The sequence below is a fragment of the Phalacrocorax aristotelis genome, chromosome 19 (assembly GCF_949628215.1).
Source record: "Phalacrocorax aristotelis chromosome 19, bGulAri2.1, whole genome shotgun sequence".
NCBI classification, from domain to species: domain Eukaryota; kingdom Metazoa; phylum Chordata; class Aves; order Suliformes; family Phalacrocoracidae; genus Phalacrocorax; species Phalacrocorax aristotelis.
In genome coordinates this window covers 1,409,278-1,436,545 of record NC_134294.1, presented here as the reverse complement: position 1 = coordinate 1,436,545, position 27,268 = coordinate 1,409,278, and the positions used below count along the sequence as shown (strand labels likewise).

General features: G+C 53.1%; 2 protein-coding genes across 2 annotated transcripts; both read right to left on the bottom strand.

Annotated features, from left to right (window-relative positions):
* Position 1: 1 nt before the first annotated feature.
* On the bottom strand, positions 2 to 18,875 carry KIF17 (kinesin family member 17). Its single transcript, XM_075114120.1, has 14 exons — positions 18,067 to 18,875; positions 16,247 to 16,393; positions 15,736 to 15,837; positions 13,072 to 13,261; positions 9,209 to 9,661; positions 8,083 to 8,180; positions 7,259 to 7,406; positions 6,118 to 6,206; positions 5,862 to 5,986; positions 2,648 to 2,879; positions 1,530 to 1,788; positions 1,205 to 1,272; positions 292 to 463; positions 2 to 105 (listed from the first exon to the last, which is right to left on the bottom strand). Exons 1-14 carry the CDS (start codon positions 18,295 to 18,297, stop codon positions 2 to 4), a joined length of 2,418 nt encoding a protein of 805 aa, XP_074970221.1. The 5' UTR covers positions 18,298 to 18,875.
* Positions 18,876 to 18,925: 50 nt separating this feature from the next.
* Positions 18,926 to 27,233, bottom strand: SH2D5 (SH2 domain containing 5). The gene is made up of 13 exons (XM_075114174.1): positions 27,106 to 27,233; positions 26,034 to 26,563; positions 25,836 to 25,882; positions 25,041 to 25,709; positions 23,547 to 23,753; positions 23,295 to 23,375; positions 23,101 to 23,175; positions 22,665 to 22,808; positions 22,364 to 22,573; positions 21,231 to 21,399; positions 21,029 to 21,131; positions 20,788 to 20,947; positions 18,926 to 19,784 (listed from the first exon to the last, which is right to left on the bottom strand). The coding sequence occupies exons 5-13, from the start codon at positions 23,628 to 23,630 to the stop codon at positions 19,584 to 19,586; spliced, it is 1,227 nt and encodes a 408-aa protein (XP_074970275.1). The 5' UTR covers positions 23,631 to 23,753; positions 25,041 to 25,709; positions 25,836 to 25,882; positions 26,034 to 26,563; positions 27,106 to 27,233; the 3' UTR covers positions 18,926 to 19,583.
* Between the last annotated feature and the right edge of the window lie 35 nt (positions 27,234 to 27,268).

Below are 27,268 nucleotides of genomic sequence, written 5' to 3'. Positions count from 1 at the left end.
GTCAGAGCGGGCGGCTGTTGGAGCCGGGCGCGCCTTTTTTGTGCGGAGCCAGGGCCTGGAGGCGGAAGGGCCGGGGCTGGGGCAGGGCGGAGGCGAAGCTGGGGGCTGAGAGGAGAGGAAGGGGCTGCCGTGGGTGTCCCGCCGAGGGCGTCCCTCCTCACAAGGCACCAGAAATGGGCCTCGCCCCACAGAAACATCCCTGGTGAGGGAGCTGAGCCAAAAAAGCCCTCCCTCAAAAATAAAGAAATTTTAAGGTGAAGGCCGGCAATACTGGGGAAGAGGCAGGTTTACCTCGGTCCGTGGCCGGGTCGGGGTAGAGGAGGCGGCTGGCTCGCGTGGATCGGAAGTAGCTGCTGGCGATGGCCTGGCTGTCGCTCCTCTCCAGCGCCAGCTTGTAGCGGTCTTCCTCGGGCTGGAAGGGGAAGGTGCCGTCAGCGGCGCCGGGCGCTGCGCTGTTGTGTACCTTGGGTGAAGTGGAATAGCGCTGGAGTTAGTTAAGAAAGGATCACAGTTAGGAGTGGAAGCTAACGCCTGGGAATTGTAGAATAATCAAGGTATTAAATAATGCTTAGGCCAGGGAGGAGGGCATTCGCAACGAACACCTCACTAACAAGAACCTCCTAAAATAACACAAACCAGTAGAACTTCAAGGACCGACAGTGGAAACGTCCTGCTACAGAGCAGGGCTTGGAGGTAAGGGAAGGCCACACATCAGTGGTGAGAAAAGGGAACATCTTGCCCCAGAAGGCGCTGGAAAACTGGGCAGTTGGTGAAGGCCAGTAACTGAGGGGAAGGTAATTTGGGTGGGGGAGATTGCAACCACCAATTTGAGGGATGAAAGGACTTCCCCCGCGCTCCTTTTGAGCATGTGCGGTGAATTAAAATTGTACTGTAGCCTTAAATTTAAGCAAAGAAAATACAGGCCAATGGAAGAAGAGGATACTCAGTCAGGTCAACAGTTATGTATTAGATAGGTGTGGGGTGTTAGCTGTCACGTATAAATGTCAAAAAGGAATTACAGTAGGCGTGCACGCTGGGCAGAGAGATCCCCCATGCACCCGGCACTGAATAAAGCTACGCCTACTCTTTAACGTGCCCAGCGTTAAGGAGTTTTATTCCCGCTTTTTGGTGACGGCACCAGCCCACACGTTATGGCTTAGAAATATGGCAAAATCGGTAAAATACGATATGAAAATCACTGTACCGTTCGGTCTCCGCTGTTGGTTGAAGGGCTTTTTTGGGTAGGTTTGGGCTGTGGCAGGGCCGGAACCGCTGTGAGCAGAGATGGTGTTGAAGGGTCAATCCATACGCTCCCCGATCCCCAGCGCCGCCCCGGTCAGCCGTCACTGGGCTCACGGAGATTCCCGAAGGATCCGCGCCGCGCTCCGCATTACAACATGTTATTATTCAAATTTTTTAGAAAAACTTTCTGTCCGAGGAAGATGTCACAGGCGAGCACTGCCCCAACCTGATCTGCCGAGGCTGGAAGCAGCTGCGCGCCGGCGGCACCATCCAGGTGGTCCCCTTACCTGCCGGCAGGCGGGTTCGCTGAATGACAGGCTCTGGAATTTTCCAGCAACCAGTTTCTTCATCCCAGACGGATTCGCGCTTGATCTTCTCCAGATTGCTGTAGTTGCAGTCACGCCGGACGAGGGACTGCACCTGATCCAGCAGCTGCTGGAAGAGCATCAGGTCTCGCTCCAGGCGGCGGATGGTGCCGAGGTAATCGATCTTTTCCAGCTCAAACTCCGACTGCAGATCTTTGATCTCGGTCTCGGCAGCCCGCAGCTGGGATGTAAAAACAAAGTAAGTCGCTGGGATTGTTACAGAGAGAGACCAACGGTTGGTGTGAGTATGGGAATTTGTCAGGCAGATGGAAGGACACAAAAGCTTTGGCGTTTGAGACAGTTTCTAATTCATAATTAAGAATTAGGATGGGATTTGTGTGGGGAGATTATTCCTCGCCTGTTTTAATGAAAGATTTATTGCATTTCTGCAAAGCGCTAAGTCTTTGGATCTGAAGTTAAATGTAGTAGTGTGGTCTGGGTCCAGCACTAATGAACTCTTGGGAGCTCCTAACTTGCTGAAAACTGTGCAATATTTCTTTGGTAACCTAAAGAAATAAAGGGAGTTCTTAATGTGCAGACTGAGGACTGCACACACACACACAGATTTTTTTGGGAAGTGACTCTGCCTCATCTCACCAGAGCAAAACTGAGTTTCAAGTGTGCCTAAAATACCTAGTTATTTCCCCCCTCCCCAGAATACTTCTCACAGCCCCCGGGCGTGAGAGCTGGGACTACCAGACCTGGAGAAGCTGTGCAAGATGCCACAGGTCAGCAGAGGGAGTCGCATCCTCTCCCATCACCAGACCAGCCTTTAAAACAGGCGGGGTTTTGCGTTTCAGTAACTTAATTCACCGCCCTGAGGGCCGCTGCATCCGATATTTCATAAAGATACATGCAAACAACCTTCTAGGTACAGGTGCAGGCACGCGTATGAAATATTTCACGTGCAGCCGGAGTCATTCTCTAAACACACTGCCCTAAAACACCTCCTTCACCTAAAAAAACCCCAACACCCAGGTATGTGGAGGAGGAGAGATGCTCCCTGAATCTTCAGGCAGGGACACAAGGGACCTGCTCACCTTCTTCTGCATCTTCTCCAGAAGCTTACTCTTGGCTCGAACCTCCTCCTGGATGGAGTCATAGACGTTAAGCAGAACCCAGTCACCGCTGTCCTCGTTAGACTGCTGCAGCGCAGCCACCAGCTGCATCCTCCGCTCGTCCGCATATTTTTTCCGGCGTTTGTGTTTTTCTTTGAGATCCTTGTTTTCAGCCTGTTCTCCCCCCACCACTTGTTGTTCTAGCATCTGCAGCCTGGAAAAGGCAAACGCTTCTCTCAGCTCAGCAGCACGCAGCAGCGTCCTCACCTGAAGGACGTTTGGGAAGACATGAAAATAGCCATTTCTGACAAGATTTGGTGCCCTGAGTAATCGGGGCAAATTCCGCTTTTATTAACAGTTTCTGTCATAGATACGGCTCTGGACCAAAGGCAAAGCATGTGTTATTCTGAGCACCTTTGTCAACGAAGTACATCTAGAAATCTGTATCTACATTCACAGAATTCTTTTAAAAAAACCCCGTTTTGTGGAATTTCTATTTCAATTCTTATTTCTTGTTTTGAAAGACTCTTAAAGCAAACACAAAATGTGCCAAAATTATGTAAGCAAATATTTTAAATGGTGGTTACGGGCGTGACACAGCTGGAAGCCACAGTACGATTGCTTTTCTGGGGTGGTATCAGCCAGGGCTGATGACCTGGGTGATCTCAGCATTTCTGCTCAAGCGCTGGCACGAACCCTGTATATGAAATCATGCTTGTCTCATCTCCATGCCACACAGCCCCGGACACTCCAACACGGAGATAAAGCTGTGCTCCAGAGCTGTTCTCTGTCTGCGCGGGGGTCTGCAGCAGAGCAGATAGCTTGGGTTGGCCAGCGCCGGCGCAGATTGGAGAAAATACTCTTAATTATCTTCAAACCCATCCAAAAGGGCTCCTTCTCCACCAGAGATGACCTGCGATTCTAATGTACTGCACTTGCCAAGTAGCCTTCGCTTTCGTTTGCTTAACGCATGCTCGAATCCTTGCTCTGCTGCACGAGTATCAGAGCTGTCACAGCCATCCTGAAGTGTAAAGCTTTTACCAGGCTGCTTTGAAAATCCCCATGCCTGCAGAACCAAACCCTCCCACCTGATCTGCGGAGAACTTTGGTTTTAACAGTGGAATCGGAAGAGCATTTGTCACTTATTTGTCACAAAAAGGGACGCTGCAACAGGACAATTAAGTTTTTATAGTCAGACGAATGGTTTCTTTGGAAACCTCTCCATTAATAGACAGAATTGCCCCAAATTACAGACGCTGCTATTCTAGATTTGTTAATAGCTCCTTTTTCAGCTGGGAGCTTTTTCAACCGAGTGAGCACATGCTGCAGGAGCTCACGGTAAAGCTGAAAGACTGCTTAAAATACACAAGACTTGCCAGAATCAAACTCCATCACCCACAATACATCTCAGGTTGAGCATTTCTAATTTTAATATAATTCCACACAACAGAGTAAAAGAGAGAAATGAGCAGAATTTGCTTAAAGTATGTATTTCTAAAACAGCCCAGGCATCCCAGCCCTGCACTCCAGGCCCTGAGTCTAATGCTGCCCCTAAAATGTGATTATTGGGATATTTTGATGTCAGTTCTGGCTGAAGTCTTGCAAACATTGTCAGGTGTGTGAGTTAGAGGCAAAAGTAACAAGGGAGAGTTGTGGAGGACACGCTCTTGTCCACCCCAATGCACAGTGAGCTGCAGGAAGGCCTGCTACCTTCCTTGTACTGATGTGAAAGGGCTCTAAGTCCTTCAAGGACCTTCTGTAAGAGGAAACAGAGGCCACCTCCATAATCTGTTTGGGCACTTGAGCTCAGTCAGCAACTGCCAGGCTTAACTTCAGAAATTGCACCTGCAATTAGCCATAGAAGGAAGAGACTTCTGTGCCTACAGATCTAGGCAGGGTTTGTTATGAGGAATGCACACTGTTTTGCATGCACATCTGCTGACACAGACCTCTCCAGACTTTTCCCTTATAATTCTGGCACTTGGCATCATCCAACGCCACACCTAAAATGCTCTTTATAGAATCATAGAATCACTAAGGTTGGAAAAGACCTCTGGGATCATCAAGGCCAACCCCAAACCCAACACCCCCAGGCCTCCTAAACCATGCCCTGAAGTGCCACGTATACATGTTTTTGAACCCCCCCAGGGACGGTGACTCCCCCACCTCTCAGGGCAGCCTGTGCCAGCGCCTGACCGCTCTGGCAGTGAAGGCATTTTCCCTCACATCCAACCTAAACCTCCCCTGGCGCAGCTTGAGGCCGTTCCCTCTCGCCCTGTCACTGGTGACTTGGGAGCAGAGACCAGCCCCCCCCTCACTCCAGCCCCTCTCAGGCAGCTGCAGAGAGCGAGAAGGGCTCCCCTCAGCCTCCTCTTCTCCAGGCTAAACCCCCCCAGCTCCCCCAGCCGCCCCCCAGCACACTTGTGCTCCAGACCCTGCCCCAGCCCCGCTGCCCTTCTCTGGACACGCTCCAGCCCCTCAAGGCCCTTCTTGTCCCGAGGGGCCCAAACCTGAGCCCAGCATTCGAGGTGGGGCCTCCCCAGGGCCGAGCACAGGGGCCCCATCCCTGCCCGGCTCCTGCTGGCCACACCAGTGCTGACACAAGCCTGGGGGCTGGTGGCCTCCTTGGCCACCTGGGCACTGCTGGCTCATGCCCAGCCGGCTGTCAGCCAGCACCCCCAGGGCCTTCTCCGCCGGGCACTTCCCAGCCCCTCTGCCCCAGGCCTGGGGCGTTGCCTGGGGTTGGTGTGACCCAAGGGCAGGACCCGGCCCTGGGCCTTGTTAAATGTCATACACTTGACCTCGGCCCATCGATGCAGCCTGTGCAGGTCCCTCTGCAGAGCCTTCCTGCCCTCGAGCAGATCAACACTCCCACCCAACTTGGTGTCCTCTGCAAACGTACTGGGGGTGCCCTCGATCCCCTCATCCAGATCATTGATAAAGATATTAAAGAGAACTGGCCCCAGTACTGAGCCCTGGGGACGCCGCTTGTGACTGGGTGCCAAGCCAGTTATCTGCCCAAGTAGGACCAGGTTAATTTCAGGGTAAAGAATACGTGTCTGCCTAGTTTTGTGCTACGCTGAACTCACAGCTGAAGCTCCACAGTTGTAATATGACAGAAAAGTGTTGCTTCTTGCCTGTGTAGGTCGCAAGCAATGCACAAGAGGCAGCTAGCAGGAGCAGTGTAGTCACTCACCTGGCGAGCACCTGCTGCTGGTCTGCAGGGATGGAAGTCCCCTCAGCAGTGACGGCCACCTCTGCTCCAGTGCTCCCTGTGCTCACATCACCAGCGTCTTGGGCAGTCCAGGGTGCTACTGGGTCCTGAGGATGAGAGAAAACCAAAGGCCGCAGCTCTGAAGAGGCGCAACACGAGAACTGGGACAGATGAAGCACGACGCTGCAGCTTGGTTTTATTTGACCCATGGTGGGGGGAGAAGGACCCTGAAGGGTACCTGGGCTGGTGTTGGTTCTTCATCTGCTGCATCACCAGAGTCTTCGGGCAAAGGTGGCTCGTCAGGCATGGTTTCAGTCCTCATGGCAGCTGAAGAGTAAAAGAGGAAACACCCACAACATCAGTGATGAGCTCTGCAAAATCTGTGAAAACATCACCCAAAGTCTTCACCAAAAGCTAAGAACTGCACATCTGGAAGGGAAAGGTCTGTTATTTCCCTTCCTGTGCTGGTCACCTAAAGCCATCAAAGAGCCAGAGGGCATATCGGGTAAGGAATGCAGATCTTACGGGGTTGGGAAAGCCTGGGTCCGTGTTTGCACAGAAATGATCTATTTCAGAGGCCGGGGGGGTGCACATTTGTAATCAGGGGCAGGCGGGGAGGAGAACCTCTCACCCTAGAAAGTGATAGCATCAAAAATGAAGAATATAAGTTCAAGAAATAATACTGGAGAATAAGTGCTGCACAAGCACATTGCAAAACATGCTCTGAGGCACTGTGGAAGTATAAATGAGAAGTGGTAATGAAGAGAGCTGGCAACAGTTTATAGGTATGCGAGAGGAATATCCACCCTCTGGCAAAGCGATGGTGTTGATAATCCACCAGGAGACTGAGGGCTGCATCGCATTTGCATGCAATGGAAGAGACTGCAGCAGCCGCCCTCGTCTTGGGCGTGCGAGTTGTGCAAAGCCAATCGGATCAAGACAGAGCAGTGCCTGCCGAGACCAGTCATCTCTGCAGCTCACAGCTCTGCTCCAGAGAAACACTGTGCTAAGTCAGAAGAAACTCACAAAAATCACTTTTCATCGCCTCAAGGCTAGCAGGGTAGGGCCAGGCTGGTCCTGACAGGGAAAAGAAGTCAGAAAAATAGGGAAGAGGACAAAGCTGGGACACAGAGTCTCATGAGTGGCCCAGGAGAGCCAGAGTTACCACTCCTGCTGTTGATGAGGGAGGGTTGAAAGCAGGGACTGCTGTTGCTGCCAGGGAGCGCTTGCTGGGGTAGCAGTCACTGCCACTTTAAAGCTTGCAGCGGCGGCTGCCACAAATCTGACTTTGCAAAAACAGTCTGTGCCTGCTCGTGCCTAAAGCCAATCTCCTCACATATTAGCAGCACCAGGGCACCCTCCACCTGCCTTGTCCACACCTGCTTGCTTCCTGAGGTTCTCCTCGAGAGCAGACAGCTTGAGATCATAGCGATTCCTCAGGCTACTGATGTCCTCTTCGAGGCGGGCACGGGATGCCTGCTCTGCTTCGTAGCTGGCCTTCAGTTGGGCCAGCCTTTCTTCATACTCCTGAAAGGCACAGCAGACAGCCTGACGCAACAGCCTGTGCCTGTACGCAGGGTCACTTCTAGGTCCATTCTAGGTCATACCTTATGTCCACCCCAATAAAACTTTACCATCCTGTATTCATTGACTTTTTCCATGACTGAAGTCGACACAGTATTGATGAAAGGTGACTAGTTAGCCCTAGAGACTGCTCTCCTGGGTGGGTGTGGTGCCCTGGAAAGAGCTTTGTAAAGAGCAAGGAGAGAGTTTAATTTCCTTCTGGCCCCCAACTCATTCTTCCTCCCAGCTCCATATCCCCTCTTTATTTTTGTCCTTGTGCTGTTTCTAACACCTCTGACTACAGCTTTCCTCTTCCCTATTTCTCCCTCCTCTGACAGAGGGAATCTAAGTTTCACGTGTAGTCTCCTCTTGTTATATGCACTTCAAAAATTCTTCTTGGGAATCCATTCCAATTCACCTCCAGAGAGGGGGGGAACAATGCTGAGAGAAAGTGGCGTTGTAAATAAGGCCTCCATCAACACACATCCTGTCCATCGGAGAAGCCCAAGGACCAAAAAATAGGAAGAGAAGTGCTCTGAAAAGGCTGAACCACACAGCCCTATGCCATATTTGTAATGATTATTATAAAAACCCACACGCCTTAGTCAAAGATACTGCGGGATACCCACTCCTGACTTACTTCTCTGATCAGCTGCTTCTCTGCTTCCAGATCTAACTGGGGTTTGAGGAGGGGAGCTGGCTTCGCTTCCAGGTGAGCAGTCTCAGCAGGTAGAAGCCCTACAAAGCAAAGCAGAAATAAAAATCACTCTCAATTACTGGGTGGGATTGTCTGTAGAATGCCTGGAAACAGAACAAAGAGCCTGGCCGCCAGAAAAGAACATCACAATCCATGCGCTCCTTTAAACTGCGCTCTTGTGCCAGCATCTGTGCTGCCAAAACGCCCACCGGCCTGGGACTCCATAGGTGCAGGGAGAGGGGGAGTCAGCGCTGAGCACAGGGGGAGAGGTTTAAGCTTCAGGTATATGAAGGTGAATATAAATCTAATCTCTTTCACGGAATAACAACTTGTTTCCAGGGCTGTGCTAACAGATTTGGAAGATAAAAGATGCTGGTAAGAGGATGAAAGGTGCAAGGAAGTCACCTTCTTTTTTCACAGTTGTTTCTGCAAGGTGGCAGAAATGGGGGGGAAAAAAAAAATCTTACAGCCTTATTACTCTGCCGGGAGTTTCCCTTTGTTAGGGGATAACTCTCAAAAGGTGACGAGCTCCCTAAAGACTGCTCGTACGCACTGCTTCCCACATTTCCTATTCCTACTTCGCAGCAAAGAGCGAGTCTGCTGAGGCTGGGCTGAATCCTCAAAGAGGGGACAGTGCTGCTCTCCATAAGCAATGCCATCAGCAGGGCAAAACTTTTCTTGTAGTGTCAGAAATTCACAGCGTAGGGGCTGAACACTAAATTTGAAACCATAAATATATATTTAATACAGAATTTTACATTGTTATTTCTTTAGCAGCTCGTTTTTGCTCTGCCAGTTGAAACCCTTCTCCTGTGACTGACCAAACTCTAGCCACAATGACAAAGAACCACCAAGGATTTGAATCACATCAGCATTTTGTAACAGAATTTGTCATTATTGAAAATACTGGATAACTGAGATGATCTTTACCAGTGGAATAAGGTCAATTTTCCTCCTCCAACAGTTAAGAGACAGGTTAACATTAAATCCAGTGACTGTTTTTCATGTCAAAACCTCTTTTTTTCTGTCAAAGATAAATCATCTCTGGAGTCACTAAGGGCTCTCCTACCTGACAAGTTATTTGCACTCATCTGTTCAGCTAGAATGGCCTTCAGCTTCTTAATCTCCTCCTGATATTCCCTCAGCAGAGCATCCTTGGGGTCCTCATTGATACAGGGCTTGTTCTTGATGTTTTTTGCTCGACTGGCGTAGCGCAAAGTACTGAGGCTTTCGTCATAGTTGTTATCAGCTGGAGATAAGCACGCTACCATCAGCGTCTTGGTATTCCCTCCGAGGGAGTCTTGCAGCAGCCTGGTCAGCTTTGAGTCTCGGTAGGGGATGTGCTTACACCTGCCGTCAACCAGGGCCGAGATGACGTTGCCCAGAGCTGAGAGGGAGAGGTTGATTTTGCTGGCCTCCTTGAGCCGCTCCCCCGTGGCTCCAGTTTTTGACTGTCTCTCGCTTCCTGCCAGATCCACTAAATTGAGTTTTGCGGCCCTAAGGTGGTCCTGCCCTCGCTCATCTGCAAGAAGATAAGTCCAAGTTAAGATGTGTCCTCTTAAGAAGAGCCTAAGTGTCAAGAAACAGGACTCTTGTTCAAGTTCAAGCCCTGTTCTTTGTCTGCATTTGGGCATTAAGTAAATAAATACCTACTGAATCTTAGAACGACACGTTTTAGTGCTTTCCTGAATGAGCTCCTGCACAGTAAGAATTCATACCCATTCTTACTCTCCTAGTGAGCTCTGAACACACAGAGACACCCCCCCTCCATGTATTTCCACAGTGTTTAGATTTTCATGCAAAGTCCTCTGCAAATAACAAGGTCAGACTATGAGTTCATACAACTTTTTTCCTCCTCAGATTGTTTCACAAAGTCAAACAATGTCTGACAAGTGGAGAGGAAGGAGGGAGGAAGCATGAAATGAAGAGCCAACAGGCAGCAACTGGAGCAGGGCTGGTTGGAGAGTGCAGGCGAAAGAGCAGGCTCCCTGAACACCGACGTGACGTGGAGAGACAGGCAGGAAGGTTACCTCTACAGGCTACCGTGGAAAGGCTGGAGTAGATACTACGTCAGGAAACAGTTTTTCCACAAATTCCCGAACTACAGCTTTTCTCAAGAGTGGAATCCAACCTACCCTAATCAATGGATGTATTCAAGAGGTTTCTTGCTGTGCTTTGAAAGAAGAAGCACATCCCATCAGATACCATTGAGGTCCACCATCTGGCTTTCCAGCTCGAGACAGCTCGAACCTTCAAGAAGCCCAGCAGATCTCCCCTCTCGCCCAGATAGCTGTAAAACTGCGCCGTGACTCAGCACACAGGCATGCTCGGCGGCATCTGTTCCTCCTCAACTCATTACATTCTCAGTGAGAAAGTAAAACGAAGGAACAAAGGCAATAAACAGGAAAACGGCAAGAAATCAGGACTGCACTCAGCCCAAGCCACCTGGATGAGGAGCTGCATCTCAGCAAGTGAGGAGTCAGGCCCGGTGAGCTGGTACCATTCTCATCATGCCACTTCAAGGCAAGAGAGGGTGTAAGCTGAACTTAACTGCTAGCTCCCCAGCTACGTGCATGCACACCTCACACGTGTAATATCTGACCTGCATTTTGAGGCTGGATTAACGTGACAACACAAATCCCCTATGACTAAGAGAGAGCGCATTTGGTCGCTTTAGGAACCCCTCAGTTTCGCTGGCTACTTAACTTTCCCAGCCTCATGCAGAGCAAAGAGTTGGGCATGCATTCCCAAATCGCAGACTGCTGTCCTAATCGCTTTTGGATGTCCGGGCCCCAATCATCCCTCACCATTACAACCCAAGTTCAAGGGAAGAGCTCCCTTAGCGCCCCAAGCAAAAAGAACAAGGTTTTAACCAAGTCTGCTCTTTTCCAGACAGACTTCTACAAAACTTAGCCTTCAATTTAGTAAGAATTAAGCTTTACAGCTGTGGAAAATACCTAAACATGAGCAATGAATAATGTGATGCATTAGGGGAAGTTAGAACAAAAAAGCCTAAAAATCTATTGCCCCCGGATACTTCCCCAGTTGATAGCAACAGATCGTTAGCTGTGGAACTTAACATTTGCAGCACAGCAAAACTGTTGTTTTGCTCCAGATTTTTCTGCCATGTCAAGACGGGAGTTGGGGGGGGGGGGGGGAAGGGGAAACAGATAGAGCATAGAGCACCCCCTCACTATTCTTTCTGAGAGCTGGGGCAAGTGGAGAGTCACGAGTTTATGTAAACCAGTTTATGTAAACACTGTCAAGCAATTAAAAAGTTGTTTTGGTTCCTGCCAGTCTTTTTACCTAGGGCGGCTCAATGAGGAGCTCAGCGGTTTGGTTTCCATGGTGTAACAAGGTCCCCAGACTCTCCCTAAAATGCCTGCAGTGGCCCAAAAGTTTTGCCTGTCTTACTTCCCGCACAGCCCATCGGCCAGCTCTGGTGGCTTACGCACCGGGCACATCTACAACGTCTTTCTCATTAACAAATCAATCCCTAAGCACTGTGTAAAGGAATAAGGCATCTGCTACTCTAAATATAGTAAAAATACTGATGGGGACTTGCACATTTCGTACATCTGCAGCCAGAGGGCCCGGTATTTGCAATAATCCTGTTCCTGGATCTAGGTTGTTACTTTAAAGAGTCACTTTTGTCCACATAATTGCACAGAAATCCTTTAAAATACCAACTCCCTATAAATTATAATTTACTACAGGCTCAACTGGAAAATAAGTTTGAACTTCCCGAGGCATGTCTTCATGAAGCTTACAGATGACAACATAAATACCAGCAGCTTCATTAACTATTTCAGCTAACGATTACCCCAGTAGAACCATCAAGATACAGGGATTGTGCCAGAACCCCCAGCTTTCTCCTCAAATATTCCAGCTGTCTTCCATTTAACTGCCAAAACTGCACACTTCCCCACCTGCCATTCTGTTCCATGTAACAAGTTTTCAAAGCTTTAAATCAGAGAAATTGCTAAATTAAGCGCCCTGCACCCATCTGGAACACAAAAGATGAGAGTAAATACTTCTTTTTCCTTGTTAGGATTTAAGTTGGGATTTTATGACCCACATAATGCAAGGATTAGCATCCACCGCCTGTGCCAGTTGAGAAATTCCAAAAAATCACACACACACCCCATTTTGGATAAAGGAAAATGAGGTACTGTCACCAACATCTGGAACCACAAGACATTGTGTAACTTTCCCCATGACTGAGACAGCTGAGAAAGACGACGCCAAGCTGTTCACAGCCTCAGCCAGGGTCAAGGACTAGCCAGAATACAGGAGAATAATTCCTTTCTTAGTCCCAGAAAAAACCCTATCAAGGTCCATGTTCAGAGCCCACGAGGCAGCTTCATCAGCTAAAGAAACGCCAACGGAAACGAGACGCTCAAGAAAGGAAAATCAGTCATTAAAACATTATTAAGGGATTCTTTTAGTGCATCTTAAAACCCAGATTAGCTGTTTGCTTAAAAGACGTGCCCCGTCATTAAGCTCAGCGAAGGAATCGCTGGGCAAAATGATCTGACTTGCATTGTAAAGGAGGTCAGACAAGACAGATAGCAATACATGTTTCTCCAGGCTGTGCAGTGCATGAACTCCAAGCTGTTGTACGGGCTGTGAGATCCCTTTGCTGGAAATAAAGGTTTTAGACAATAAAGAAATGGAAGGAGAATTAAATATGTTCCCAGCTGGAGTGTAAGACATCTCTCTCCCAAGGGGAAATTGAGGAAAAACCAAAACAAACTTTGAATCCTCAGCCATTTCATGCTGTGAAGAATGTCCGGGTAAGGGCACAATTCTGATTTCTACTGGACCTAAAATCATTCAGGATCTATGTTTTGCTGTGGGATCACTGGTCAGACCGCACAGATTCTGGGCTCTGCTAGGTCCAGGCCTAACGCAGGACATCCAGCTACCTACCTACAGTGTAGATTTCCATATTGACAGTAAAGATGGAGTGGGAGCGGGAAGAGTCCTTATTCATGAGGGTGTAACCCACTGCTCGGTTCCTCCAGCCCGTCTCCATGATCCGCTCGCATTGCACCACGCTGCGCACCGTGTGCAGAGAGAGCCCCTTCACGTACACCCCTTTCTCCGGGTGCTCCTTCAGCTGCAAACAGGGACAACACAAGACAGGTTAGAACACGATGCGCTGCGACTGCGGGAAGGCACACTGGAAACTCCAGAAGCTTGAGGGTTACGCGAGTTTTGCACATGGAGAAATTAAATTGCAGTACGGCAAGAAGGTTATCTGGCTGCCACCAAAAAGCTTCAGTATTGCTGAAGCAGGAATAAAGCCACAGAAAAAGAGGGAACCACCTCCACAGCTCTGCAGGAAAAAAGAATTAAAAGTTCGCTGATTGATTCAGACATCTCCCAGGCCACAAGAAACCTGCGCCAAGCCGCCTTCTACCTCCCCTATTATTAAACTGCATATTTTAAAAAAAGAACTGAAATGTTTTTCACCTATTATGGCAAAGGCTCTAATATCTCTTCAGTCATAGGGAGCTTTTTAAAAATCCAAGCATAGATTCAATAGTCACAGATATTGTCACCAGTGCTTTGCTGAACCCCTCCGCTCTGAGAGGGCGTCTTGATCTCCCTGACGAAGTTCCCAAAGTCACACCCATCACGCACAGGTGGACTATAATAATTTTTCTCCTCGTTAGTTCATTTTTAAGATGCTCAAAAATCCTATTCAGGCACCTGGATAGAGACAGAGTGCTAAATACCTAACAGCATCTTGTCAGCAATTATCAGTCACACAGAAGAAAAATTTCATACAGCACGCTAATAAATGATTGAAGCGTTCCAAATCTTGAATGATCCATCAAACCTACATAGAAAGTACAAAACAATCGAGAGATGCCTGCACTCCTACACCAGCCCCCTCTGAAGCTCCTTCCACACTGGGAATTTTAAACGAGCTGAATTTGTCTCCAACAGCAGCGTTACGCCCCACATCTGCCGAGTTCGTAACCAAAACTCTCAACTTTATCATGTCAGCCGGGATATCAAGATACGGCTGTCGTGCCTCAGTGTCCCAGGGTGACAGACCCTGCCTTTGGCAGCATGACTTCCAAAGAAATCCTTACTTTAGGGATGCATGCGCCACAAGAAGCAATGTAAATAGTGTGTTTGCTTTTAAAAAATCCACACAGAACAGAGCAGAACTGGCTGAAAACTAAACTAGGCAGGATCTTAGTCTGGTCCTAAAGCCATGGCTGCCCAGGATGAATCCAGTTACAGAATCACAGCCAGACTGTCCATACACTGTGACTTTTGCCTGTGCTACAGGAGAACCCTGCGGCTGGCCTGGCTGTATTTGAGGGTGCTGCAGGGTCCCTGGGGAATACCCAACCAAGGATGTGACGGCTGTTTAACTTCACGACAGACTGATGAGGGCATTTTCCTTGCAGAGCACCTTAAAACCCGCTCTACACAGAGTTTCATGCCACAGGTGGTGACTGTGGGCTTCAGAGACACCAAAGAACAAACAGAAATGGGGTGTTGGAGGAGAACTGGGGGACAGACGGAAGCAGTAGGTCAGCCCCGGCTTTCGGTCTCTGCAGGACATGCCTCCCTTAATTACTTGGTGGAGGCAGCAACAGGCGGTGGCTGTCACCGGTGTGATGGTGTTACCCTGGAAACTGTTCTGCCCAGCTCCTGCCCTCCCAGTGCCAACTGCAGTCGTCATGGAAACCGGTGTCACTGCTAATGTGGAACAAAGGACAGGAAACTGCAGCAAGCGCCTTCTGAAACAGCGAGTCCCTTTCTCCCACCCCTCGCGCTCCACAGGCACATGCCAAGCACACTTGGAACACCGAGCGGGGAGGGTTTTGCCTCCCTGAAAGCCAGGAGCCTGTTAAAAAACCAGTCTGCCCCATAAAGCCGTTTGGGTCTGTCACCACCTCGGCATGTCTGTGCAGCAGATGGTGCTAGTGCCTCGGTTTTCTTCACAGGGGCAGCCCTGCAGGGAGGTAAATCAGGACAGATTTGCAGCTTCCCCCAGGAATACAAGCAAAAAGATCTGCAAAGCCACCAAGGGGTAAATCTTATAAAAATCAGATCTCTGGTTAGGATTTCAGGGAAGTTTACCCTCCCGCATCCCAGGAAGCTGCTCACCTTCCCCATGCTTTGTCCCTTCAAAAAGGGATCAGCCTTTTTTGTTTTAGACAGAAAATTAGATCATCCACAGCTACACTGGGCCAGGTTAAACATTTATAAGGCACAGAATCCCCCTGCTTTAGGGACAGCCGTGAGAGGAAGAGGATTAGGAAGAAATTGCCGCATGAGCACTTTATTCCATCATTGCCTAGTAACGATTTCCATGCAGCTTCTGCTAAGCTACTGGCTGCTATCAAGCGGGAGACATGGGACTGGATCCTGTTCCTTCGGCCACTAAACTTTCACTGAAGTCCCTCAAAATCTCCTCTTGGCTTCCGTATTCATCACTACATCTTCACATTCTGGCGTTCGGCTCCTGCCAGAGCATATGATTGCACTTCTGCAAGGCACTCGTGATAACACTTACCTGCGCGAATTAAAGCACTTCCTAATTAAGGAACATTGACTCCGCCTCACCTCCAGCTTCTGCTTGGTATCAGCTCCTAGAAGGTCTCGTATGTCTTCATTGTAAATCTCCAGGTAGGAAGCCCTCACCAAGAACTTGGCATTTTCAGCACACTGCACAAAACAAGAACGATTTTCAGGCAAGGTTCTCAAAATGAAGGCAAGTAGGCAGCCCACACAGATCCTCAATGCCAGCTGGGTGCCCACCTCCCGTCAGCACTTCATCAAGTCTCTCCTGGCATTCCCAGGTGTAACTACTCAACACATTCACTCCAGGGACTTTTGGTCCTTAAACACCTCAAGTGCGAGTCTTTAAAGTCAGCAGAGATGAGAGTGCAGCTCATCTGACTATACAGAGGCCTCAGCTTTAGGTTGAGAGGCAGCATACCCAAAAGCAGGTCCCCATTCTTGCTCCCGAGTGCAACTGGCACTCAGCCCTTGGGCTATGACACACAAAAAAACAATCTTTCTCAATGTTGCACCACCTTACAACGGGATCTTTTTCGCATCCTTGCGCACCTACCTGTACACTCTCAAAAATGTGTTCAAATGCCCTTGGTATTATCCCTTTCTGTGTGGAAGGATCCACGATTCCCTGCATGGTGAATGACTTCCCACTGCCAGTCTGGCCGTAGGCAAATATAGTGCCGTTGAAGCCTTCGGTGACACCCTGGAAATGGAGAAAAACCTAAGAAAAGAGCAGTTATCCTCACCCTTTGCATAACTGTAAGTATGTTGTCCAGATTCAGTCAGGTGTTTAAAGGAAGAGCTAGAAATAAACATCAAATAACTGCTTGATCTTCCTACGCCATCAGAGTATAACAATAATAACAGCAATAATAATAAAATTCTGGTAGCATATAAATTGATGGTTTTCTCTCAAAAATTGAAAACTTGAAGAAATGCAGGCATTGAAAAGCAGAAAGGCAGTTGACAACACTTAGAAGAGCAGAATATTTTTGCCATAGGGCAGAAAAATCTTACAAAACCCAGAGAGACAAGTAGCATGCTGGTTGACTGTAGGGTGGCCAGAAGGGTGGTCTCTAGCTTAGAATAATTTCCTCGTGGAAAGCTGGCTGAAGGAAGGGCTCACCTTCACTTGTTCTTGTTTCAGAGAAGCTTGGTAGGAACAGAAGATATTTGGATTTCTTAAGGTTTAAGTAAGATTTTAAAAAATAACCTATTAATCTCACTACAAGAAGGACACTGAGGTGCTGGAGCACGTCCAGAGAAGGGCAGCGGGGCTGGGGCAGGGTCTGGAGCACAAGTGTGCTGGGGAGCGGCTGGGGGAGGTGGGGGGGTTTAGCCTGGAGAAGGGGAGGCTGAGGGGAGCCCTTCTCGCTCTCTGCAGCTGCCTGAGAGGGGCTGGAGTGAGGGGGGGGGCGGTCGGTCGCTGCTCCCAAGTCACCAGTGACGAGATGAGAGGAAGTGGCCTCAAGCTGCGCCAGGGCAGGTTTAGGTTGGAGATGAGGGAAAATGCCTTCCCTGCCAGAGCGGTCAGGCGCTGGCACAGGCTGCCCTGAGAGGTGGGGGAGTCACCGTCCCTGGGGGGGTTCAAAAACATGTATACGTGGCACTTCAGGGCATGGTTTAGGAGGCCTGGGGGTGTTGGGTTTGGGGTTGGCCTTGATGATCTCAGAAGTCTTTTCCAACCATAGTGATTCTATGATTCCATTATTCTAGTCTAATAACGTACTGTTTCAGACCCTGCTTGTTCTCACAGTCAGGAACTTCCATCTTAAAAATATCACTAGCCATTTTATCCCTGTTTCTTTTAACAAAATTGTTTTTTTTAAGGGGGCATGTGGGTTTTTTCTCCCGTAACTAGTCCCTTTCCCACTCCAGCTGTTCACCATGCTGATGTGTTAACAAGGAAACAACATATCCCCTCTCATTTTGCCAGTCTAGAACAGGCTGAGGTTCCCTGTCCTCTCTAAAGTTTCTCGCTTGACAGTAAAAATGTCCCTGAAATCATCAGGAGTCTTATTTGTCTCCCTTCTCCTCACATCACTTTCCGCTGCAGTCTCTGTCCCGCTGCCATCTCTAGGGCCTGCTCAGGGCAGTTCATCTTTCACATAAACATCTGCCTAAAACAATTAGATGTAATTCTATCTCAGCGCCCTGCTGGCTGCTGGAAAAGTTTTGTTTCTTCCCGATTTCCCAGCCTACCGCCGGGACGCTGTTTTGCTCTCCTCTGCACCCCAGGGTTGCAGCTAAGCAAACAGGGGCTGTTTCTGTCCATAAATCGGCTCCACTTAGGGATCACCAACCCATGTAAAACTCCTCAGCCTGTGTCCCAAGCTACGTGTCAGCTGTGTCTGGCTTGCTTCAGGCACCACTCACCTCCACGAGTGGGTAGGCGATCTCGTTGTAGATCTGCTCCGTGTTGTGCTCCTGGTAGTACGCCCCATCAAAGGTGAACTGCTTTGGGGGCTCGCCGGCAACAGCAGGGTTTTGGAGAAAGCACTGGCCCCGTCTGCTCTCCATGCTGACAACCGCCTTGCAGCCGAGAGCCTTCTCACGCTCGTTCATGGGCCGGCAGCGCACAATCACCTTCACCGCCTCGGAGGCCATTTTTCAAGGCTCAGCTCAACCCCAGACGCACTCACTTAGCCAGGCTGGGGGGACACATCAGGGCCTGGGTAGGCCTGTGGGGTGGCAGGGGCAAGACTGACCCCAGGGCCTGCACCCCTCAGTGGGGTGGAGCGTTCGCCACTTGCTGGGGGCACTGAGGGGAAGGAGCCCCCCGCGATTTGGCATGAGGAAGGAGAGCTGAGGGGTGCTGCGAAATGGCTGGGGGAGAAGGGGAGACTAAGGAGAAGAAAAGCTTGGGAGGGATGAGGGGAAAGGGAGAGACTTGGAACAAGTCTGAGGGGGAAGTAGGGCAAGACGAAGGGAGGAAAGCTGAGGGGAGCCTGGGGGCGGGAAACCCTGAGGTAACTTTGGGAAGCCCAAGGGGGAATGGGCGAGGGAAAACCTGAGGTAAACCTGTAGGCGTCGGGCAAGCCTGAGGGAGCGGAGGGAAACCCGAGACGCCCCGGGGCGTGCGGAGGGAGCAGGGGGCTGAGGGGAGCCGGGGGGGCGGCGGGAAGGGCCGGCCGACCCACCGCGCATGCGCGCAGCGGCCCCACGCCGTTGCCACGGCGACGGGGGGTCGCCTGCCGCGAGGTCCCGCCCCTCAGCCCCGCCCGGCCACGTGACGGCGGGGACGCGCCCGCGCGCGGGCGCTTGTGCAAGAGCCTTGCGTGCAGCAAAGCGCTGGTGTGCAAGGGTTTTAGGGGGTTAGGGGGGCGTGGGAGGGCATTGGGATGGCGCACGCCGCGCCAGTGCACGAGCGTGACCCCCCCGAGCACGCAAGAGAGGGCAAGCGCGTGGGTGTGCGACAGTGCAAGCGTGTGCGAGCGTGGGCGCAGGAGCACGAGGGCTTGCGATTGCAAGTGCGTGGGAGTGCCAAGTGCGTGAATGCACACGAGAGTGCAGCACAAATGCGTGGTGTGGGGGTGCAAGTGCGTGAGTGCACGTGTGTGTGAGCGCCTGGTGCAATTATGCAAGAGTCTGCATGCAAGCGCGTGAGTGCAAGTTCACAAGGGTGCATGTGCATGAGAGCGTGCAAGTGCACGTACGCTTGTGCACTCACGTGCATGCTTGCATGCAGCGCCATGGTGGGGGAGTGGGAACAAAAAGCCGCCAACAGACCTCTCCTCCGGTAGCACAAGAGCCATTTATTGCACTAGGCGCGCTGTACAGCCCGCCAAGCGTGCACGCAGCCCGCGGGAGGGGAATAAATAAGGCAGACGGCAGCGATTTAAAGCTAAGTGGGGATTTTGGGGGTAGCCGTGCCTGAGCAGGGAGCGGCGAGGCTAACCCCGTTCATGCGGCACCCCAACGGGGGCGGCAGGGGCCCAGGCGGCCTCTCCCAGCGCGCTGGCCCCACCGCCAGGGTCCCGCTCCTCGTAGCCAGGGTTGCAGCGGCCGGGGGCCAGGCGGCAGAAGCAACCCCCCGGCGCCCCGGAGTAGTGAGCCAGCAGGGCGGCCACGCTGGCGAACTCGGCGTTGGAGTGCTGCCATGGGTGCCGCCGCCACAGGGAAAGAGGGGAGAGGTGAGCCCCCCGCACGGCTGGAGGCCGCAGCGGCCAGCGGGCCTTCCCAGGGTGCCCACGCACCTGTGCACTATGCACCCACCCACCACATACCTATGCACCCACGCACAGGTGCACCCATGCACCAAATGCACCCGTGTACTTGTGCACCACGCACCGACAAACCCAATGCACCCATGCACGGGTGCACACATGAATCAGATACACTGATACACCCCTGCGCCGATTGCAGCCATACACGCACATACTGATGCACCCGTGTGTCTGTGCACCGTGCGCCCACACGCAGCTGCACTCTGTGCGCTGATACACCCGCAACTCAAACATACCTGTGACCAGCGTGCCCGTGAATCAAACATGCTTACCAATGCACCCGTGCACCAGGTACCCATGCACAGATGCGCTTGTGTACCCACAAATCAAATGTAATTGCACACCAAAGCACGGATACACCCATGCACCCACGCCCACTGGTACCTGTGCGCTGTGCCCGGATGCACCCGTGCACCGATACACCCATGAAGCAAATGCCTCTGTGCACCCATGCACTTACGAAGTAAATAATAGAATCAATAAGGTTCAAAAAGACCTCTAGGATCAAGTCCAACCATCAAAATGCCTTTACACACCATTGTACCCATGCACTGATGCACCATACACCTGTGCACTGACGCAACCATGAAGCAAGCGGACCCAGGCATCCATGCACTGATGCACTCATGCATCCACGCACAGATGCACCAAACACACTTACACAGTGCGTCAAATGCACTTACACCCCAGTGCACCTGTGCACCGATGCACCAACAACCAGTGCACCCATGCACGGACACATCAAATGCACTCACCCAGGTGCAACCATGCACCGCTGCAACCGCAAAGCAACCGCACCCGTGCACTCATGCCTCAAGTGCACCCACGCCCGCCGCCCCCGCGCCCCGCCGCCCCCGCGCAGCACCCTCACCTCCACGCAGAACCTGCCCTGGTGGGTCCTGAAGAGGCAGTAGGGGACGACGCCGCAGGGCGCCCGCACCCACAGGCACCAGCGCTTGGCCAGGCCGGGCTCGGGGCGCAGGAGGAAGGCGCCGGGGACGTCCCGCCGCAGCAGCGCGATGCCGCCGTCCCTGGGGAGGGGACGAGGCGGCGGGTGGGCGCGGGGGAGGGTGGGGGTGACGGCGAGGAGCGGGGTGCTCCGTCCCACTCACCTGGCGATGCCGGCAAAGGCCCACACGCTCTCGGCGAGGACGCTCTCGTTTTCGGGGAGGAAGGCCAAGCTCCTCGCCCCTTTGCTCTCCCAGCCTGCCGCCGCTGCGGGAGCCTGTTAATCCCCTCATTGCCCCCAAAAAACCCACAAAATCGGGGTTACGTGCCCTCCCCCGTGCCTCAGTGTCCCCTCCGGGCACTCACCGGCGTCGCGAGGCGGCTGGTGGAGCTGGCTCTCGCCCCCGCAGTCCCGGTAAGCCCCCGAGCGCAGGACTTTGCTGCGGATGGCTTTTTTGCGCACCAGAACTGGGGAGCAGTAGGGGTTCCCTGGGCGCCAGGCGCCAGCTCTGCCCTCCGCCTCCGGCCGCCGCTCCTGGAGGGTGGAGGGGTGTGAGGGGGGGTTTGGGGGTGCCCGCTGTGTGAAATGTCGTGCAAAACACCGTGGGGGAAAAAAAAAAAAAAGCTGTACAAAAAATGCAAAAACCAAAAAAAGCTGTGCTAAACATCATGCAAAAATGCCATGCAATAAATGCTGGGGGGAAAAAAATGCCATGCAAATCACCGTGCAAAAGATGCCGTGCCAAAACCGCCAGGCAAAAAATGCTATGCAAAAAAACTTCTGTGAAAAAAACGTTTTACAAAAAGAAGCCATACAAAACGTCCCACAAAAAACTGCTGTGCAAAAAAATGCCATGCAAAAAACGTCCTGCAAAACACCATGCAGAATTGCTGTGCAAAAAAATGCTGTGCAAATACACCCCATGCAAAATGCCATACAAGAAAGGACTGTGAAAGACAAGGCTGTGCGAAATGATGTGCAAGAAAAGATCGTGCAAAATACTGTGCAAAAAACGACCCTGCAAAATGCCATTTAAAACAGGCTGTGCAAAACACCATGCAAGAAAAGGCTGTGCAGGATGGGCCTTGCAAAATGCGCTGTGCAGAAGTGTGCCATGAAGAACCATGTGCAAGAAAAGGCTGTGCAAAACACTGTCTATATACTGCTGTGCAAAGAAATGCTGTACAAAAAGGTTGTGCAACAAAATGCCATGTAAGACACCTTGCAAAAAACATGCTGTGCAATAATGTGTCATGCAAAATGCCCTGCAAGGAAAGGCCATGCAATAACTGCCACGCAAAATGCTGGGCAAAACGGGTCATGCACGTACGGCTGTGCAAAGAAGTGCTGTGCAAGAAAAGGCCGTGCAATGCACCATGTAAAAATGTGCTGTGCAGTAACGCACCGTGCAAAAATGCCATGCATGCAAACGCCCTGCGAGCAAACATTGTGAAAGGCCTGTGGAGCAGCACCCGGCACCGTGGCAGGGCGCACCTACCCCGATGCCCAGGGAGCCGAGGCTGGCGGGCGCAGGCAGACGTCGGAAGGAGACGAGGGCGTTGACGTTGCGCGACACCTCCTCGGGGTTGAGCGGCTCCCGCAGCACCCCGGCCCCGGGGGGCTCCCCCTCGCCCGCCTGCTCCTCGGGGTGCGCCAGGAGGTAGCAGAGCTGGAAGGAGCGGCAGAGCAAGAGGTGCAGGGTCTGGACCTGGCGGAGGCAAAAGAAGCTGCGTGCAAATATTAAAAATAATAATAATGGTGGGGGGGGGTTTTTTGGGGGAGGAGGTTGGGCCACACACCTCGCCCGGGGGCCCCACGAAGAGGTGGCAGAAGAGGGTGCTTGCGGGGCCGCGAGGGTTGCGGGCGACGAAGGCGAACTGGCGGTCGGCGTGTCGCCACGTGCTGTACAGGATCCGGCGGAGAGCGTGCGCCATCAGCAGCGTCTGCGGGGGACGAGGCGGCGGCGGCGGTGGTGTCACTGGGACCGAGCACCCCCGCACCCCCCGGGGCGCAAGCGACACCGGGGTCGCCCCTATATTTGCATGGCAGGTTGCGAACCTGCAAATGCGCAGCTGGTTGCAACCCTATTTGCAAATGCAAAGCAGGTTCCCAAGAGAAAAGCAATGATCGGAGGGGTGCAACACCCCTCCCAGCACCTCTCCAGCACCCGTAACCCCCCCCAGCACCCCCAACACCCCCCCCCCAGCACCCCCAACACCCTCCCAGCACCCTTACCTCCCCATCAGCCCCATAGACCTTCAGCCCCTGCAAGCTGAACCTCAGCACCACCAGCCTCCTCCTGGGGCAGTCCTGGCCAGGAGAGATGCAGCATTGAGGGGGAGGGTCCAGGCTGTGTCACCTGGGGGTCCCACCTACTATTCGGGGGCCCCCCGTTTCCTGGCGAGGGGGGACGGTGGTGGATGCCCAACCTTCAGTGCCTGCAGCTGCTCCTCCAGCCGCCCCGCTTGCTGCTGCAGGTCCAAGCCCTCCACCACGAAGGAGCCCACATACTGGGGGGGGGACAAAAACCCACCCATGTCAGCAACAACCCCCCACCACGCTGCAATCGCCCCCCCCGGGGCAACCAGAGCACCCTGAGATGATGGTTTTGGGGGGGGGGTCACGGGGATACATCTGCACCCAAACCCCATTTTGGAGTCCCCCCCCCATGGGTAAATCACCTCCGCCGGCTTGGTGATGCCCCGGGCTCGCTGCTGGGGGGCTGCAGGATCCGGCCCCCTCCCGTTGGCCGGCTTCTTCCTCATGGCAGCGGGGTTTCAGGGTGAAGGCGGATCAGGAGGGGGTTAAGCAGCTCCAGTGCCACATCCGAATTATCCGGAGCCACCCAGGGTGGCAGGGAGCCCGGATCTGGCCCCTGGTGGTGGTCCCTGTGAGGAGAAAGGGGACAGACACAACCTGCCCCCTCTATCCCCACCGTTTCCAGCCCGCTGAGCCCCGGGGAGATGCTGTGGTCCCCGTACGGTGGTCCCCAAGTCCTGGCCCCAGTGCAGACATCCCCAGGTGCTGGCCCCAAAGCGGGGCTCCCTCCATACTGATCCTAATAAAGGGGTCCCGAAGTCCTGACCTCAAACCCAATGCAAGGGTGCCCGTGTCCCCACCCCGAGCACCATGCAAGGGTCCCCCTGTGACCCCAAATGCCATGCAAGGGGCCTCACATCCCAATTCCAGCACAAGGGGCCCCCCGTGACCCCTAATGCCATGCAAGGGTCCCCACAGCCTGACCCCAACCCCAATGTGAAGGCCCTCATGTCCCGACCCCCCACCCACGGGTCCCCATGTCCTCCTCTGAGCACCGTGCGAGGGTCCCATGTCCCTGCCCCAAGCAGGGTGTAGGCAGCCCCCCCACGTCCTGCCCATGAGCATGATGCGAGGGTCCCCAGATCCCGCCCTCAGATGTGATGCACGCAGACCCCACATCCCAGCCCCAAATGAAACCCAAGCAAGATGCAAGTGGTCCCCACGCCCCCAGCAGACAGTCCGGACCCCGAGCAAGTTGCATGCAGTCCCACAACCCGAACCCCAGGAAGGTTTTGGGGTCCCCCCCCGGTGCTCTGTCCCACTCCCTGCCAGCCACGCAGCACCAAGACCCCTATGGCTGTCCTTCAGGGGCGATCCCCAAAACACCGGTGTTGGGGCAGCAGGTTTTGGGGTGCTTTTTCAGCCAGAGCACCCACCGAGGGGTGCGCCCAGCCCCTCTCCAGCCACCCAAAGGGGTTTTGCCCTCCGCAGCCCTCAGCCAGGCTGAGACCAGTGCAACTCGTGTCACAGAGGCCCCGCTGCAGCCCCCTGGGTGCAAACACATGGGAAAGGTGGCGGCTGGCGGCTCCAAGCGCATGCTAATGGGGGGCGGGGGGTCTGTAGGGTGTCCCCATACCCTTTGCAAGCTTAGGGCTGCCCCTCTCCTTTCCGGCACAATTTGGGGGGTCTCTCCCCCCCACCCCCCAGCCAATCCGCGGGCAGGCAGCCCCCAAGCACCGCCCCCTTTTTCCCACACTCCGTTTCTCAATGGAGCCCCCCAGCCCACCAGCCACGCTGGAGGACCCCCAGGGAGGGATGCTGCCCCCCAATTTGCGTGGGGGTGTGCATGCGACACCCAGACACCCAGCATCCCCAGGGACCCCCCCCATCCCGCTGAGCCCCCCTCCCCGGCTCACAGGCAGCTCGCTTGGATGGCTCCGGAGAAACGCAGGCGAAAATATTCCCCCTCTCCGGCTCTCGGCCTTCGCCGGTTGTTTTCCTTCCCCGGGCGGCTCCTCCGGCAGCTCCCGCCGCGGCGCAGGGATGCTCGACCCGTGGGCGTCAGGCCCTCGCCGCCAGCCAGGCCCAGGCGAGCCCGAGCCCACGCCGGGCATGGGGCAGGCAGCAAACTCTCATTTCCTGCCTCCAATCTGCCCGTGATGAATCACTGCAATTTACCTCCCCGGTTTTCCTCCGTTTCTTGGAAGTGACGGCGAGCAGAAACGCTCGGGCTTTTTGGAAAAGGCGGATGCAACTGATTTTTTTCCTCTCCTTTTTTCCCCCCCTCTCCTACGGCGTGCCCAGCGGAGAAGCGATTTCTAACCCTGACGCACAGATGCGGTTGCTCACTCGCCACCCCCTGCCCCGATGCTCAGACCCTTTTCACCCCAATTTCTGAATTCCCTGGGCAGTTTTGCCCACCGCTATCTGCTCTTACTTGGAAAAAATAAAGAGGGATGGCTCTGACCTCGCTGCAAAGTGGCCATGCAAACCCAGAGCCTCAGGTCTCCAAAATCCTCCGGGCGGCCAAATCCACGGGGCTGAAGCAAAAGCTGCCCCCCCAGTCCCGGGGACGCGCTTGGCTCCTGGACAGGGAAAGCAACAGTTTGGGGAGGAGTTGGGGTCTAACCCCCTCCGCGGGGTGCATCCAGAAATCCCTGTCTCACGCCCTGAGGGTGCGAGGAAAAGGGTCCCAGCAGCGGCGTCCAAACCTTGGGTCACCGCCAGCGCCGGCTGCTTCGAGACGCCGCGATACGCCCTGGCAGAGCCCGCCGGAAGAGTCAATAGCGTAAAAACGGCAGAAAAAAGGAAAAACCAGGACAGATGGGGCTGAAGAAATAACATAACGGAGCCCAGTCTGGCCAGGAAGCGGAGACTGGTGAAGAGTGAGCGGCGGAGCCGGCACGAACCTTCCCGAACGTGCAGTGGAGCCGCCGCTTGCTCTGCCAGCGATGTGATGCCGGTTGGAGACGCTCCTGTCCCATCCCGGCTGCTGCGACGCCTCCGGGGTGGCGACGATCAGGTCCTTTGGATTAAACACAACCAAACTCGCAGCTTTTTTTTTTTTGGCTCAGTGTGCAGAAATCATCTCATTAGCAATTAAAGCCATGACCAAAGAGAGTTTGGCGATGACCAAGGGAGCCAATCCAACAACAAAACTGGCTGGTTTTAGCACAACGCTCTAATTCGCAGCAAAATTAAGCCCTGCTCACGTGCGAAACATCGGCGTGATCCACACCAGGGCTTTAACCGACGTGGGGTTGTTGCGCTTGGGAATGTCGTTGGGAAGACGGAGGCTGCAAAATGCCCCACAGCTGGGCAAGGCCTCTTCGTCCCCACAAATATCCCATCGACGGGAGAGGCCGTTTCTCAGATTCGGCTCACCGCAGCGCCTGCCCGGGGGAAGACGCCAACAAACCCCCTTTTCGGTACAAGGAGCCTGAGGAAAGAGCCATTAACTAATGTTTCCACCTGCTTTACAGCCCCGCAGATTGCTCTTTGGGGCTTTCACCCTCCCAGTTCCGTATCGGCTGTGATTTTCGTTAACCTGCTCTTTGCACCCTTGTTACAGGGCTGGGAACAATTTAGGGCATTTCTATAAGAATTTTGTAAACTCCCAGTTGTCAGAGGTAGCACACCGCGATGGCAGCTGAAAAGGATAAATTCAATAAGGCTATTTTCTCCTTTTTTGCATTTTATTTCTAGAGGTACTCACGCTCCCCTCAGCACGGGGTGTGCAAAGCTCTTCCCAAAAGTGCGTTGCGCGAGCAGCCTGTCAGGTCACGTTGGCATCCCCGGCGCTGCCCTGTCCAAGGGAGCCGGGGAGCTGGCGGAGCGCGCTCTGGACGCAGGCGCCGGCCGCTCTCGTGAGCGGGGCAGAGGGGGGAAGCTTGCAGCGGGTCTTTTTTTGTCCCCACTGACTGGGGACACAGGGAGAAGAGGAGCAGCAAGAGGTTCAAACTGAGCTTTTTTCTTGCTCACCTTTGTCTCCAGAGAAAACGGGGAAGAAAAAGGTCACGAGTTGGTCCAACCACAGAGCTTGGCAGCTCAGGCTACAACAGCCACACTCCTTCATGCTGGCAACGTACTCTGAACAAAGATTTGCCTCTGCAGCAACCCACGGTGACGGTAACTCCCTGCTCTC

Bases quoted from the DNA above. Each gene is read 5' to 3' on its own strand.
- SH2D5 (XM_075114174.1), bottom strand. From the start codon at position 23,630: ATGAGGAAGAAGCCGGCCAACGGGAGGGGGCCGGATCCTGCAGCCCCC. The intron at 23,376-23,546 runs GTGATTTACCCA...TCCCCCCCCCAG, and splicing joins GCATCACCAAGCCGGCGGAG to TATGTGGGCTCCTTCGTGGT. The intron at 19,785-20,787 runs GTGAGGGTGCTG...CACCCATGGCAG, and splicing joins AGGGCAGGTTCTGCGTGGAG to CACTCCAACGCCGAGTTCGC.
- KIF17 (XM_075114120.1), bottom strand. From the start codon at position 18,297: ATGGCCTCCGAGGCGGTGAAGGTGATTGTGCGCTGCCGGCCCATGAAC. The intron at 8,181-9,208 runs GTAGGAGAGCCC...TTTGCTTTGTAG, and splicing joins GAGTGCAAATAACTTGTCAG to GGCTTCTACCTGCTGAGACT. The intron at 106-291 runs GTAAACCTGCCT...CTCTCCTCTCAG, and splicing joins CGACCCGGCCACGGACCGAG to CCCCCAGCTTCGCCTCCGCC.